The 17,500-nt window shown below is 44.6% G+C and overlaps 1 protein-coding gene across 1 annotated transcript in view; it reads left to right on the top strand.

The window, feature by feature from the left end:
- LOC115127811 (voltage-dependent P/Q-type calcium channel subunit alpha-1A-like) overlaps positions 1-17,500 on the top strand; it is a 116,296-nt gene that overhangs the window by 39,150 nt on the left and 59,646 nt on the right. The window contains exons 18-22 of the mRNA XM_065000685.1: positions 417-523; positions 8,156-8,288; positions 13,410-13,657; positions 14,843-15,147; positions 15,314-15,452. Coding sequence (XP_064856757.1) covers positions 417-523; positions 8,156-8,288; positions 13,410-13,657; positions 14,843-15,147; positions 15,314-15,452 — 932 coding nt within the window. The remainder of the gene's footprint in view (positions 1-416; positions 524-8,155; positions 8,289-13,409; positions 13,658-14,842; positions 15,148-15,313; positions 15,453-17,500) is intronic.

The raw sequence follows: 17,500 nt of genomic DNA, 5'->3' as shown, positions 1-17,500 counted from the left end.
GCCTGCCTACCACTGACTGGACCAGGCGATAGACCTTATTCAGACATTGTTAATTGACTAATGTTTGACACCCCACTAGCTGTCAATGATAGAACACACAGACTGAATAAGGTCTATTTCATATGGCTTAATGCTCTCTCTTTCTCTCTCTCACTCTTTCTCTCTCTCGCTCTTTCCTCTTTCTCTCTCTCTTTCTCTCTCTCGCTCTTTCTGTCTCTCTCTTTCTCTCTCTCGCTCTTTCTTTTCTTCTCGCTTTCTCTCTCTCACTTTCTTTATCTTTCTCTATTTCTCTCTTTCTCTATTTCTCCCTCTCTCGCTCTTTCCCGCTCTCTTTCTCTATCTCTCTCTATTTATTTCTCTCCCTCTCTCCCCCTGTTTATTTCTCCTTCCCTCCCTCCCTCCCTCCCTCCCTCCAGGATGAGGAGGAGCAAGAAGAGGCAGCTAATGCCAAGACAACCCTGCAGAAGGCCAAGGAGGTGGCTGAAGTTAGTCCTCTGTCTGCCGCTAACCTCTCCATCGCTGCGTGAGTAGAGTACACATCTATCTATCTATCTATCTATCTATCTATCTATCTATCTATCTATCTATCTATCTATCTATCTGTCTATCTATCTATCTATCTATCTATCTATCTATCTATCTATCTATCTATCTATCTATCTATCTATCTATCTATCTATCTATCTATCTATCTATCTATCTATCTATCTATCTATCTATCTATCTATCTATCTATCTATCTGTCTGTCTGTCTGTCTGTCTGTCTATCTATCTATCTATCTATCTATCTATCTATCTATCTATCTATCTATCTGTCTGTCTGTCTGTCTGTCTGTCTGTCTACAGTACATTCGGAAAGTATTCAGATCCCTTTACTTTTTCGCATTTCTTACATTACAGTCTTGTTCTAAAATTGATTTTTTTTTAAGAATCCTCATCAATCTACACACAACAGCCCATAATGACAAAGCGAAAACAGGTTTTTAGAATGTAAATACCTTATTTACATAAGTATTCAGACCCTTTGCTATGAGACTCGAAATTGAGATCAGGTGCATCCTGTTTCCATTGATCAGCCTTGATGTTTCTACAACTTGATTGGAGTCCACCTGTGGTAAATTCAATTGATTGGACATGATATGGAAAGGTGCACACCTGTCTATATAAGGTCCCACAGTGCATGACAGAGAAGAAAAAAAACAAGCCGTGAGGTCAAAGGAATTTTCCGTAGAGCTCCGAGACAGGATAGTGTCGAGGGAAGGGTACCAAACAATTTCTGCAGCATTGAAGGTCCCCAAGAACACAGTGGCTCCATCATTCTTAAATGTAAGAAGACTCTTCCTAGAGCTGGCCTCCCGGCCAAACTGAGCGATCAGAGGAGAAGGGCCTTGGTCAGGGAGGTGACAAAGAACCTGATGGCCACTCTGACAGAGCTCCAGAGTTCCTCTGTTGAGATGAAAGAACCTTCCAGAAGGACAACCATCTCTGCAACACTCCACCAATCAGGCCTTCATGGTAGAGTGGCCAGATGGAAGCCGCTCCTCAGTAAAAGACACGACAGACTGCTTGGAGTTTGCCAAAAGGCACCTAAAGGACTCTCAGACCATGACAAACAAGATTCTCTGGTCTGATGGAACCAAGATTGAACTCTTTGGCCTCAATGCCAAGCTCCATGTCCGGAGGAAACCTGGCACCATCCCCACGGTGAAGCATGGGAGACTAGTCAGGATCGAGGGAAAGATGAACGGAGCAAATTACAGAGAGATCCTTGATGAAAATCTGAGCTCCAGGGGTCTCAGGACCTCAGACTGGGGCGAAGTTTCACCTTCCAACAGCACAACAACCCTAAGCACACAGCCAAGACAACGCAGGAGTGGCTTCAGGACAAGTCTCTGAATGTCCTTGAGTGGCCCAACCAGAGCCTGTGCTTGAACCATCTCTGGAGAGACCTGAAAACCAGAGCCTGTGCTTGAAACATCTCTGGAGAGACCTGAAAATAGCTGTGCAGCTTGAGAGGATCTGCAGAGATTAATGGGAGAAACTCCCCAAATACATGTGTGCCAAACTTCATTCCCAAGAAGACCCAAACGTCATTCCCAGGAAGACTCAATTGCTGCCAAAGGTGCTTCAACAAAGTACTGAGAAAAGGGTCTGAATACTTATGTAAATGTGATATTATGTTTGTTTTTTTATACATTTGCAAAAATGTCTGTAATGTAATAAAATGTGGAAAAAGTGAAGGGGTCTGAATACTTTTTGAATGCACTGTATCTATCTATCTATCTATCTATCTATCTATCTATCTATCTATATATCTATCTATCTATCTATATTCTATCTATATTCTATCTATCTATCTATCTATCTATATTCTATCTCTCTATATTCTATCCATCTATCTATATATATTCTTTCTATCTATCTATATATCTATACTTTATCATCTATATATCTATATTCTATCTGTCTATATTCTATCTATATTATATACATCTATCTATCCATATTGTATCTATATTCTATCTAAATTATATCTATCTGTCTGTTGCTAGATCTGTGGTTATTTCAGTTGTGTCACATATGAAAGCAAATATACTGATACACTGGAAACACACACACACACACACACACACACACACACACACACAGTACATCAGTACTCAGTCTAATGTACACTCCAACACTCTACTCAATCCGACCAACACACACTTCAAGACTCAATCTGACGCTCACTCCATCTCCCACTCGACCTAAATCTCCGTAGCCACTGACCTAGGCTTCTTCAACTTTAATCACAGTCATCATCGAGAGAGGTACAAGGTTAAATACACTACAGTAATTATGAGAAGGAGGTTAAATACACTATACTAGTTATGAGAAGGAAGCATAGTTAAATATACTAATTTGAGCTTCGAGGAGTGGCAAGGTCCCATAAAAAAAAACGTACGAAGCATCATCAAATTTGACAGTGAGTGAGTGCGCTAAAACGTAATTCCACCCTAATTCCATTCAGAGTCAATGGAAACGAGCTAAGTGGCTACGCGGCAACGCTAGCGGGCAAAGACAGACTACAGCCAGAAGAATGGCATCTTCTTATCATCAAAGACAGTGACAGGAAAAGGAAATAGTTTCTACTGAAATTCTGTGGCCCTTTGAAGTGTTTGATGTGCCCTTTTTTGTGTGTGTGTGTGTGTGTGTGTTCCATTGTCTGCTGTTTCTGCAAGGAGAAGCAGATTTGACATAAGCCCCTCCAGGCCTTTATAAAAAGTCCTTACCCGGTACTCTGCGCCTGTCTTAGTGTTTTTTTACACGGAGAACAATAGGTTTAGTCATGTCTTAGAGGACGTAGGGGATGGGACGGAGGAGCGAGAGTGTGTGTACATTTCCCTGCTATACATTAACAATACTGTAGACACACACATTCAAGGTGCCATATATCAGATGCTAATGCCTTTGACTTGGTGGTGGTGATTTAAACAGAGGCACAAACACATTACTCCAACAACTAACCCCGTCCAAACACTCTTCTAAATGTTGTCATAGGACCAGTATCGCCGTACTACGACACCTGATTTTCCACGGCAGGAAGGAAAACAGAAAGCAGACTAAACTCTTTGGTCCTGTAAAATACAGTGTGTTATAGCTTGAAATAGAAACATGTGACTCTGGGTGACATCATAACGCTGTTTGTTTCCAACAGGAGAAACTTACATTTGTTTTACAAAATTTCTATCCGCATGTTAAATGTGCAACCAGAGGAAAAACAACTCTAGACCACCTTTACTCCACACACAGAGACGCATACAAAGCTCTCCCTCTCCCTCTATTTGGCAAATCTGACCATAATTCCATCCTCCTGATTCCTGCTTACGAGCAAAAATTAAAGCAGGAAGCACCAGTGACTCGGTCAATAAAAAAGTGGTCAGATGAAGCAGATGCAAAGCAACAGGACTGTTTTGCTCCACAGACTGGAACACATTCCGGGATTCTTCCAATGGCATTGAGGAATACACCACATCTGTCACTGGCTTCCTCAATAAGTGTATCGATGACGTCGTCCCCACAGTGACCGTACGTGCATACCCCAACCAGAAGCCATGGATTACAGGCAACATCCGCACTGAGCTAAAGGCTAAAGCTGCCGCTTTCAAGGAACGGGACTCTAACCTGGAAGCTTATAAGAATTCCCGCTATGCACCCCGACGAACCATCCAATAAGCAAAGTGTCAATACAGGATGTACTACACCGGCTCCGACGCACATTGGATGGGCTTGAAAACCATTACAGACTACAAAGGGAAGCACAGCCTAGAGCTGTCCAGTAACACGAGCCTACCAGACTAGCTAAACTACTTCTATGCTCGCTTCGAGGGAAATAACACTGAAACATGCATGAGAGCACCGTCTGTTCTGGACGACTCTACTGCACTCCACACTGCCCTTTCCCACCTGGACAAAAGGAAGACCTATGTGAGAATGCTATTCATTGCTATTCATGCAGCTCAGTGTTCAACACCATAGTGCCCTCAAAGCTCATCAATAAGCTAAGGAACCTGGAACTAAACACCTCCCTCTGCAACTGGATCCTGAACTTTCTGATGGGCTGCCCCCAGGTGGTAAGGGTAGGTAACAACACATCCGCCACACTGATCCTCAACACAGGGGCCCCTCGGGGTTGCACGCTCAATCCCCTCCTGTACTCCCTGTTCACTCATGACTGCGTGGCCAGGCACGAATCCAACACCATCATTAAGTTTGCCGATGACACAACAGTGGTAGGCCTGATCACAGACAACGACGAGACAGCCTATAGGGAGGAGGTCAGAGACCTGGCCGTGTGGTGCCAGGACAACAACCTCTCCCTCAACGTGATCAAGACAAAGGAGATGATTGAGGACTACAGGAAAGGAGGACTGAGCACACCCCCATTCTCATCGATGGGCTGAAGTGGAGCAGGTTGAGAGTTTCAAGTTCCTTGATGTCCACATCACCAACAAACTAACATGGTCCAAGCACACCAAGACAGTCGAGAAGAGGGCACGACAAAACCTATTTCCCCTCTAAAGATCGAAAAGATTTGGCATGGGTCCTCAGATGCTCAAAAGGTTCTACAGCTGCACCATCGAAAGCATCCTGGTTGCATCACAGCCTGGTATGACAACTGCTCGGCCTTCGACCGCAAGGCACTACAGAGGGTAGTGTTTAACGCCCAGTACCTCACTGGGGCCAAGCTTCCTGCCATCCAGGGCCTATATACCAGGCGGTGTCAGAGGAAGGCCCAAAAAATTGTCAAAGACTTCAGCTACCCTAGTCGTAGACCGTTCGCTCTGCTACCGCATGGCAAGCGGTACCGGAGCGCCAAGTCTAGGTCCAAGAGGCTTCTAAGCAGCTTCTACCCCGAATCCATAAGACTCCTGAACATCTAATCAAATGGCTACCCAGACTATTTGCATTGCCCCCACCCCTCTTTACACCACTGCTACTCTCTGTTATTATCTATGCATAGTCACTTTAATAACTCCACCTGTACCTCTACATGTACATATGGGGTGGCAGGTAGCCTAGTGGTGGACTTTAGATCTTAAGATCTAACCCCCGAGCTGACAAGGTACACATCTGTCGTTCTGCCCCTGAACAGAGAGTTAACCCACTGTTCCTAAGCCATCATTGAAAATAAGAATTTGTTCTTAACTGACTTGCCTAGTTAAATAAAGGAAAAATTACCTTGACTAACCAGTGCCCCTGCACACTGCTCTTTAACTACTTGTAACTTTTATTTTTCATTCTTATTCATATTTTTTTAACTGCATTGTTGGTTAGGGGCTTGTAAGTAAGCATTTCACTGTTGTATTCAGCGCATGTGACTAATAAAATGTCATTTGGTTTGAAGTCGCTTTATGTTGTGTTTTCTTGTGAGACTGGTATCATGACAACCCTAGTCTAAGGGTTGTCTAAACGTTGTCTAAAGGTTGTCTAAAGGTTATTTAAACATGGGAAGGTTGTAGCAACGCTGTTTTTAAACACACCACCTACCGGTAACTAACCCTCCTCACACTAACTCACTCTTCTAAACGTTGTCTAAAGGTTATTTAAACACCCCACCTACCGGTAACTAACCCTCCTCACACTAACTCACTCTTCTAAACGTTGTCTAAAGGTTATTTAAACACGCCACCTACTGGTAACTAACCCTCCTCACACTAACTCACTCTTCTAAACGTTGTCTAAAGGTTATTTAAACACGCCACCTACTGGTAACTAACCCTCCTCACACTAACTCACTCTTCTAAACGTTGTCTAAAGGTTATTTAAACACACCACCTACTGGTAACTAACCCTCCTCACACTAACTCACTCTTCTAAACGTTGTCTAAAGGTTATTTAAACACGCCACCTACCGGTAACTAACCCTCCTCATACTAACTCACTCTTCTAAATGTTGTCTAAAGGTTGTCTGAAGGTTCTGTAAATGTTCTGAGAAGGTTTACCACATCTTCTTACACGAACTGCCAGGACTCACTCTTTCACTCTTGTGAATGTTGTATATAGTAGAGGTGGAGGGAGGACATTGTCATCTTCTTACACGAACTGCCAGGACTCACTCTTTCACTCTTGTGAATGTTGTATATAGTAGAGGTGGAGGGAGGACATTGTTTTTATCCGATTCACCTTCCTAACACCCCTATTTCTCATGCCACTAACAACACTCTGAGCACACTCACTCTTCTCAACGTTGTGAAAACGTTGTGGACAGAAAGAAAAAAAGGAAATGTTGTGAGGAGGTTGTATATAAACGTTGTGTACGGTAGAAGTGGTGGGAGGAAGGTTGTGGCGGCGTTGTTTTTATGTCGGCTGTGTCGCTCCCTCCCTCCTTGTCTCCTCTTCAGAGTGACAGTAACAAAAACTGAGCGTATCGATGCCACAGGGAATGTGCTTGACTGGTATTTACTCGTTTATCTCATTTTACGCTTTACTTTTTTCTTTTGGACTTTTGATTTGATCCTTTCCTCATCCATCCTTTTCTGATGTTGTTTTTCCTTTATTTTTGAAGTTTGTGTCGTTCTTTTGTTTTTTTGTCAGTCTGTCTTTCCGTGCTGTTTCATGATTTAGGGTTGCAACATTCAAAAAACCTCCGGGGGTAAAACATACATATATTTGAACATTTCCAGTTGGAATATTCCAGTTGGGATTTCTGGAAAACCTGGGAACTTTGGGAACGTTTTTGTGTTTTGCCAATCCTAATTCCTGATCCTTGTTTTGGTGTTTGTATGTTCACCTCTGGCTGGCTGTCATTTTGTTAGTAGGTGTGATAAGCTGGCTAGCTGGGGTTGTTGGGGTCAATTCCACTTTCAATTCAGTAGATTCAAAAGGATGAATTGAAATGTCATATTTGAATTGAAAACTGACCATTCTTTTCTATGAGGATTTGTCATCATTCACGTCTAGAATGATCTGAAATATCTAAATGGTTGGAGGTAAGAGGTGTTAGTGAGGTACTCGAGGGGAAGTACAGGAGGGGTCATTTGGGAGGGGGGTGGGGGTGCAGTTGAGGGGGGGCTGAAGGCTGTAACACATTTCACCCCCTACCTTCTCAAAAGTCCATGGCTATGTCTTCGTCTCTGTCTTTGTCTCTGTCTTTGTCTCGCAAGAAGGGAATCGTTTGTATACATTGAAACAAACTGTTTGAGATTTTGTTGATATAATGTTTGTAAAATAATGTGGTTAAAAATTCAACAAACAAAAAGGCTTATTCAACAAAATCTTGTAATAAACAATTTATGTGTAAAAACTACCTTAATTTGAGGTATCTGTCGATGTTTTGGCACTTCCATCATAATCATCTTCACCACCATCATCATCGTAATCATCATCACAGCAACCTCTGCAGTGTATTCCTATGTGGGCTACAAGGACTCTTCTCACTGGCTGTCTGTCTGCTGTTGGGTCTATGACATCATCGCTTAGAGGGGCTGGGAGAAGAAAAACATCTAGTTATCTCTTCTATCTCGTCTAGCAACATTCACAACTGATCCCCTTCTCCTCTCATCTTTCTTATCCCTATCTTCCTCTCCGTATCTTCTTCTTCTACACTTCTCTCTCTCTCTTTCTTTCTTTCTTTCTTCCTTATTTTCTTTCTTGTTTTCTCTCCCCACAGTAAGGAGCAGCAGAAGAATAATAAGGCTGGTGGTAAATCCGTGTGGGAACAGAGGACCAGTGAGATAAGGAGACAGAACCTGATGACCAGCAGAGAGGCCCTGTACAACGAGATGGACACGGAGGACTGGAAGGTCAGGGGAGAGGGGGAGGGAGAGGTGAGAGACACAGAACACTGGAAGGTCAGAGGAGAGGGGGAGGGAGAGGTGAGAGACACAGAACACTGGAAGGTCAGAGGAGAGGGTGAGGGAGAGGTGAGAGACACAGAACACTGGAAGGTCAGAGGAGAGGGGGAGGGAGAGGTGAGAGACACAGAACACTGGAAGGTCAGGGGAGAGGGGGAGGGAGAGGTGAGAGACACAGAAAACTGGAAGGTCAGAGGAGAGGGGGAGGGAGAGGTGAGAGACACAGAACACTGGAAGGTCAGGGGAGAGGAGGAGGGAGAGATACAGAACACTGGAAGGTCAAGAGAGAAGAGGAGGGAGAGGTGAGAGAGATAATAAAACTGGGACACTTCACAGTCCTTTTTTACGGTCTAGTTATGCATGTCAGTACAGTGTAACTTCAACAGTAACTAATCGTACAGTGTAAATGTAGTGTAAAAAATAGTAACTGAGATTGTAGTACTGTACTGAATGATTACACAGTAATAACGACACTTGGTTTATAATGGACACCATGTTGGTGCCTATGGTTTATAATGGACCCCATGTTGGTGCCTATGGTTTATAATGGACACCATGTTGGTGCCTATGGTTTATAATGGACCCCATGTTGGTGCCTATGGTTTATAATGGACCCCATGTTGGTGCCTATGGTTTATAATGGACACCATGTTGGTGCCTATGGTTTATAATGGACACCATGTTGGTGCCTATGGTTTATAATGGACATGTTGGTGCCATGGTTTATAATTGGTGCCTATGGTTTAATAATGGACTATGGTTTACCATGTTGGTGCCTATGGTTTATAATGGACCCCATGTTGGTGCCTATGGTTTATAATGGACCCCATGTTGGTGCCTATGGTTTATAATGGACACCATGTTGGTGCCTATGGTTTATAATGGACCCCATGTTGGTGCCTATGGTTTATAATGGACCCCATGTTGGTGCATATGATTTATAATGGACCCCATGTTGGTGCCTATGGTTTATAATGGACCCCATGTTGGTGCCTATGGTTTATAATGGACCCCATGTTGGTGCCTATGGTTTATAATGGACCCCATGTTGGTGCCTATGGTTTATAATGGACCCCATGTTGGTGCCTATGGTTTATAATGGACACCATGTTGGTGCCTATGGTTTATAATGGACCCCATGGTTGGTGCCTATGGGTTTTATAATAATGGACACCATGTTGGTGCCTATGGTTTATAATGGACCCATGTTATGGTTTATAATGGACCCCATGTTGGTGCCTATGGTTTATAATGGACACCATGTTGGTGCCTATGGTTTATAATATGTTGGTGCCTATGGTTTATAATGGACACCATGTTGGTGCCTATGGTTTATAATGGACACCATGTTGGTGCCTATGGTTTATAATGGACCCCATGTTGGTGCCTATGGTTTATAATGGACACCATGTTGGTGCCTATGGTTTATAATGGACCCCATGTTGGTGCCTATGGTTTATAATGGACCCCATGTTGGTGCCTATGGTTTATAATGGACACCATGTTGGTGCCTATGGTTTATAATGGACCCCATGTTGGTGCCTATGGTTTATAATGGACCCCATGTTGGTGCCTATGGTTTATAATGGACATGTTGGTGCCCATGGACCCCATGTTGGTGCCTATGGTTTATAATGGCCATGTTGGTGCCTATGGTTTATAATGGACACCATGTTGGTGCCTATGGTTTATAATGGACACCATGTTGGTGCCTATGGTTTATAATGGACACCATGTTGGTGCCTATGGTTTATAATGGACCCCATGTTGGTGCCTATGGTTTATAATGGACCCCATGTTGGTGTTGGTGACACCATGTTGGTGCCTATGGTTTATAATGGACCCCATGTTGGACCCCATGTTGGTGCCTATGGTTTATAATGGACCCCATGTTGGTGCCTATGGTTTATAATGGACACCATGTTGGTGCCTATGGTTTATAATGGACACCATGTTGGTGCCTATGGTTTATAATGGACCCCATGTTGGTGCCTATGGTTTATAATGGACCCCATGTTGGTGCCTATGGTTTATAATGGACACCATGTTGGTGCCTATGGTTTATAATGGACACCATGTTGGTGCCTATGGTTTATAATGGACCCCATGTTGGTGCCTATGGTTTATAATGGACCCCATGTTGGTTTATAATGCCTATGGTTTATAATGGACCCCATGTTGGTGGTTTATAATGGACCCATGTTGGTGCCTATGGTTTATAATGGACACCATGTTGGTGCCTATGGTTTATAATGGACACCATGTTGGTGCCTATGGTTTATAATGGACCCATGTTGGTGCCTATGGTTTATAATGGTTTATAACACCATGTTGGTGCCTATGGTTTATAATGGACACCATGTTGGTGCCTATGGTTTATAATGGACACCATGTTGGTGCCTATGGTTTATAATGGACCCATGTTGGTGCCTTGGTTTATAATGGACACCATGTTGGTGCCTATGGTTTATAATGGACACCATGTTGGTGCCTATGGTTTATAATGGACACCATGTTGGTGCCTATGGTTTTTATAATGGTTTATAATGGACCCCATGTTGGTGCCTATGGTTTATAATGGACCCCATGTTGGTGCCTATGGTTTATAATGGACACCATGTTGGTGCCTATGGTTTATAATGGACACCATGTTGGTGCCTATGGTTTATAATATGTTGGTGGTTTATAATGGACCCCATGTTGGTGCCTATGGTTTATAATGGACCCCATGTTGGTGCCTATGGTTTATAATGGACCCCATGTTGGTGCCTATGGTTTATAATGGACCCCATGTTGGTGCCTATGGTTTATAATGGACCCCATGTTGGTGCCTATGGTTTATAATGGACACCATGTTGGTGCCTATGGTTTATAATGGACACCATGTTGGTGCCTATGGTTTATAATGGATGGTTTATAATGGACCATGTTGGTGCCTATGGTTTATAATGGACACCATGTTGGTGCCCATGTTGGTGGTTTATAATGGACACCATGTTGGTGCCTATGGTTTTTATAATGGACACCATGTTGGTGCCTATGGTTTATAATGGACACCATGTTGGTGCCTATGGTTTATAATGGACCCCATGTTGGTGCCTATGGTTTATAATGGACACCATGTTGGTGCCTATGGTTTATAATGGACACCATGTTGGTGCCTATGGTTTATAATGGACACCATGTTGGTGCCTATGGTTTATAATGGACCCCATGTTGGTGCCTATGGTTTATAATGGACACCATGTTGGTGCCTATGGTTTATAATGGACACCATGTTGGTGCCTATGGTTTATAATGGACACCATGTTGGTGCCTATGGTTTATAATGGACACCATGTTGGTGCCTATGGTTTTATAATGGACACATGTTGGTGCCTATGGTTTATAATGGATCATGTTGGTGCCTATGGTTTATAATGGATGGTTTATAATGGACACCATGTTGGTGCCTATGGTTTATAATGGACCCCATGTTGGTGCCTATGGTTTATAATGGACACCATGTTGGTGCCTATGGTTTATAATGGACCCCATGTTGGTGCCTATGGTTTATAATGGACACCATGTTGGTGCCTATGGTTTATAAAATGTTGGTGCCTATGGTTTATAATGGACACCATGTTGGTGCCTATGGTTTATAATGGACCCATGTTTGCCTATGGTTTATAAACTACCATGTTGGTGAATTTCTGTAATGGCCATGTTTCACATGTAAAATATATTGAATAATCAAATAAGATGATTTGAAAATAAAAATGGAATGACTAAACTGTCAAACATTGTCCTAAAAATAAAGAATCAACTTAGTGAATACCACTGGTGTTTAATATGAGTTTCAGCATAATATATCATTTCTATATTTCTTTACACTTTTATTTATTTGACTGTGTCAACGTTGTAAGTGTTCTGCCTCCAAACTGGTGGCTGTTGTGAAAGAAGTCAACAGTTGGAAGAGTTGCAGAGTATTCTGCCTCCAAACTGGTGGCTGTTGTGAACATGTAAAATATATTGAATAATCAAATAAGATGATTTGAAAATAAAAAGAAGTCAACAGTTGGAAGAGTTGCAGAGTATTCTGCCTCCAAACTGGTGGCTGTTGTGAAAGAAGTCAACAGTTGGAAGAGTTGCAGAGTATTCTGCCTCCAAACTGGTGGCTGTTGTGAAAGAAGTCAACAGTTGGAAGAGTTGCAGAGTAAATTGAAAATAACGCCGTTGTTGATTAAATGCTTTTTCCATTAACTAGGCTATTTTCTCTTGAACCATATGGTCTATCCACTAGAAACTTATGGACAATATGTGAATACATTTTTTATTACGTTATTCAGGTCTGAATGACCAAAGTTACCATAGAATGTCATAGCTTACCTGTTAATTACCAAAATTACAGACGATTCCGGTAACTTTGGTAAATTACTGGTAGTTATTGGTGCCAAAAATGTCCCACTAGTTACATCCACAATTAGAACCTTTGGTGACAAAATGGAAGACTGTTTGCTAAACTCTGTATATCTCTGGTTCTAGGAGTAGGGCTCAGGAAAGGAGAAAGGATTTGAGTTAGAAGAGAATAAACATAGGGTTTTCTTTATTTATGGAAGAATCTTAACTTGAGGTCCACGTGTTAGAATTCTGCCCTTGTTGTTTGCCTTTATAAAGTAACTTATTGCCTTGTTGTTTGCCTTTATAAAGTAACTTATTGCCTTGTTGTTTGCCTTTATAAAGTAACTTATTGCCTTGTTGTTTGCATTTACATTACATTTAAGTCATTTAGCAGACGCTCTTATCCAGAGCGACTTACAAATTGGTGCTTTCACCTTATGACATCCAGTGGAACAGCCACTTTACAATAGTGCATCTAGGTCTTTTAAGGGGAGGGGGGGGGATTTGCCTATATTTGCCTATATAAAGTAATTTATTGCCTTGTTGTTTGCCTTTATAAAGTAACTTATTGCCTTGTTGTTTGCCTTTATAAAGTAACTTATTGCCTTGTTGTTTGCCTATATAAAGTAACTTATTGATCCCGTTTCTGAAGATAACATCATTACCATCCTTAACCCCCTCCCTCCCCAGGTGTCGTACCCCCATCGTGCTGGGGACATGAAGACCCACCTGGACCGTCCTCTGGTGGTCAACCCCCAGGACAACCGCAACAACAACACCAACAAGACCCGGCCCGGAGAGCCCCCTCTAGACCCGCAGGACACCCTGGGCCAGCAGAGGGCTGAAGAATACATCAGACGCCAGGCCTGCTACCATCAGAGGAACAGGGGGGGTCAACCAAGGGGGGGTAGTGGCCCAGAGAGAGAGGCCCGTCTGGGGCACGGGGGGAGCAGATTGTCCCTGCAAACGCTGGAGGGTATTGAAGAAAGAAGGGAACATGGAAGGAGATGTAGGCATAAAGAAGGGAAGGAGGGGAGGAGTGTGTCACCGCATTATAGCGAGGGAGGAGTGGGGGATGAGAAGAGGAGGCACAGGAGGGTTAGGAGGGAGGGGGAGGAGGGAGGGAGAAGGCATAAGTGTAAGGGGACAGAAGGGGTAGTGGTAGGGGAGGGGGGTGAGGTAGAGGGGGAGGGGAGGAGGCCGAGGCGTCATCGGCATGGAGAGAGGAGCCGACAGCATCGAGTTAGAAAGTGAGTGACAGAGGATCCGTGTGTCTGTGTCTGAATCTGTCAATATCAAACCTAATGTTTCCTTTGGGGATCAAAAGTATGTACACTACCGTTCAAAAGTTTGGGGTCACTTACAAATGTCCTTGTTTTCCATGAAAACATACATGAAATTAGGTGCAAAATGAATAGGACATATAGTCAAGACGTTGACAAGGTTATAAATAATGATTTTTAATTGAAATAATAATTGTGTCCTTCAAACTTTGCTTTGTCAAAGAATCCTCCATTTGCAGGAATTACAGCCTTGCAGACCTTTGGCTTCTAGTTGTCAAGTTGTTGAGGTAATCTGAAGAGATTTCACCCCAGGCTTCCTGAAGCACCTCCCACAAGTTGGATTGGCTTGATGGGCACTTCTTACCATACGGTCAAGCTGCTCCCACAACAGCTCAATAGGGTTGAGATCTGGTGACTGTGCTGGACACTCCATTTTAGACAGAATACCAGCTGACTGCTTCTTCCCTAAATAGTTCTTGCATAGTTTGGAGCTGTGCTTTGAGTCATTGTCCATTGTCTGTACGCCTATGTAGATATTCCATTAAAAATCTGCCTTTTCCAACATTAACAATGTCTACACTGTATTTCTGATCAATTTGATGTTATTTTAATGGACAATTTTTTTCTAAGTGACCCCAAACTTTGAACGGTGGTGTAGATTACTATTGATTTGTCGAAGCCAGTGTCCTGTACTGTATGTCATTAAATGAGCAGCATAGTAACTATGTTTTTTCAAGATGTCACTGTCCTTGCGCCTGCCTCCCCCAAACTCTACCCCCTCTCACTCTTCCTCTCTTTCCCTCTCCCTCCCTCTCCTCCCACCCCCCATCCCTCCGTCAGAGACCACCACTGCAGTGGCCCCAACCTCTCCACCGCTCGGCCCATCCTCAGACAGGACAGTCAGTACAGGGAAGACCTAGACAACCTCCTCAACAACAGCAAACTACACGACCACACCCTCCACCCGCTGCCCCCAGACCACCCTGACCTTGTGAATAACCTCCTGAACCACAGTGTGACAGCAGACACACACCACCATAGTATGGACAGTCTAATTCTGACCAGTATGGCCAAGCCGGCTCATACGGTCGTGGATATGATGCCTCCTGTCTATCCATATCCCTCCACCAATGCCATCCTGCAAGGTGGGTGGGTGTGTGTGGGGGAAGGCGGGGTGTGTGTGTGCGTGTGAGTTTATGTATGGGTGGATCATTCTAATACTTTGACACTCTCTCTTGACTCTCTTCAACTCTCTCTCTCTCTCTTCATCTCTCTCTCTCGCTCTCTCCTATTTTCCTCTCTTCATCTCAGTGAACAAGAATGCTAACACAGACCAGAAAAAGAAGGATGAGGAGAAGAAGGAGGAAGAGGAGGATGAAGGGGGCAATGAAGATGGTCCCAAACCAATGCCCCCGTTCAGCTCCTGTTTCATACTGTCCACCACCAACCCGTGAGTGTGTGTGTGTGTGTGTGTGTGTGTGTGTGTGTGTGTGTGTGTGTGTGTGTGTGTGTGTGTGTGTGTACGTGGGTGTTGTACACTATATATACAAAAGTATGTGGACACCACTTCAAATGAGTGGATTCAGCTATTTCAGCCAGACTCGTTGCTGACAGGTGTATAAAATCGACCGCCGAGTACTGAAGCACGTAGAGCATAAAAATAGTCTGTCCTCGGTTGCAACTCTCACTACCAAGTTCCAAACTGCCTCTGGAAGCAACGTCAGCACAAGAACTGTTCGTCGGGAGCTTCATGAAATGTGTTTCCATGGCCGAACAAGCCTAAGATCACCATGCGCAATGCCAAGCGTAGGCTGGAGTGGTGTAAAGCTCGAAACAAGGACATCCCAGCCGGACAAACCCTCCCCTAACCCGGACAAACCCTCCCCTAACCTGGACAAACCCTCCCCTAACAACGCCTCCCCTAACCCGGACAAACCCTCCCCTAACCCGGACAAATCCTCCCCTAACCCGGACAAACCCTCCCCTAACCCGGACAAACCCTCCCCTAACCCGGACCTCCCTAACCTGGACAAACCTCCCTAACCCGGACAAACCCTCCCTAACCCGGACAAACCCTCCCTAACCCGGACAACGCCCCCCCTAACCCCGGACAAACCCTCCCCTAACCCGGACAAACCCTCCCCTAACCCGGACAAATCCTCCCCTAACCCGGACAAACCCTCCCCTAACCCGGACAAACCCTCCCTAACCCGGACAAACCTCCCCTAACCCGGACCTCCCCTAACCCGGACAAATCCTCCCCTAACCCGGACAAACCCTCCCCTAACCCGGACAAACCCTCCCCTAACCCGGACAAACCCTCCCCTAACCCGGACAAACCCTCCCCTAACCCGGACAACGCCTCCCCTAACCCGGACAAACCCTCCCCTAACCCGGACAACGCCTCCCCTAACCCGGCCTCCCTAACAACGCCTCCCTAACCCGGACAAACCCTCCCCTAACCCGGACAAACGCCTCCCTAACCCGGACAACGCCTCCCCTAACCTGGAAAACGCCTCCCCTAACCCGGACAACACCTCCCCTAACCCGGACAAATCCTCCCCTAACCCGGACAACGCCTCCCCTAACCTGGAAAACGCCTCCCCTAACCCGGACAATGCCTCCCTAACCCGGATCACCTCTGATCCTTTCCACTCCAGTTCGGACAAACCTCCAAGGCAACCCGACTCCATGCTCTCCCCTCTAACCGGACAAACACGGATGGTATCACAGCGTCTCCAACCTCAACTCCTTCCCTAACCCAGACAACGCTGTGCCAATTGTGCGCCTCCTCATGGGTCTTCCGGTCGTGGCCGGCTGCGACACAGCCCGGGACCGAACCCGGATCTGTAGTGACGCCCACTAGTTTAGTGCCTTAGACCGCTGCACCACTCGGGAGGCTGTGAAAGGATATCTTAACGCAACAGCATACATTCTAGTCGATTCTGTGCTTCCAACTTTGTGGCAACAGTTTGGGGAAGACCCTTTCCTGTTTCATCATGACAATGCCCCTGTGCACAAAGTGTTGTCCATACAGAAATGGTTTGTTGAGATTGGTATGGAAGAACTTAACTGGCCTGCACAGAGCCCTGACCTCAACCCCATCGAACACCTTTGGGATGATTTGGAAAGCTGACTGCAAGCCAGGCCTAATCGCCCAACATCAGTATATGACCTCACTAATGCTCTTGTGGCTGAATGGAAGCAAGTCCCCGCGGCAATGTTCCAACATCCAGTAGCAGCAAAGAGGGAACCAACTCCATATTAATGCCCATGATTTTGGAATGAGATGTTCGAGTAGAAGTCCACCTACTTTTGGTCATATGGTGTATGTGTGATAGAGAGAGAAGTTATGTTCCATTCACGAAACGGAAGAGGGGAGTACCAGTCCAAACTTAACCACACAGAACGGAGCACAGACCAAGTTCCCAGATGCGTAGACCATTTGGTCAAATGTTGGAACATGCAAGGAGCCCCGTGATTCCTGGAAAATAAGAC

The sequence above is a fragment of the Oncorhynchus nerka genome, linkage group LG15 (assembly GCF_034236695.1).
Source record: "Oncorhynchus nerka isolate Pitt River linkage group LG15, Oner_Uvic_2.0, whole genome shotgun sequence".
Lineage (NCBI taxonomy): Eukaryota > Metazoa > Chordata > Actinopteri > Salmoniformes > Salmonidae > Oncorhynchus > Oncorhynchus nerka.
This window is presented reverse-complemented; position numbering and strand designations above follow the sequence as displayed.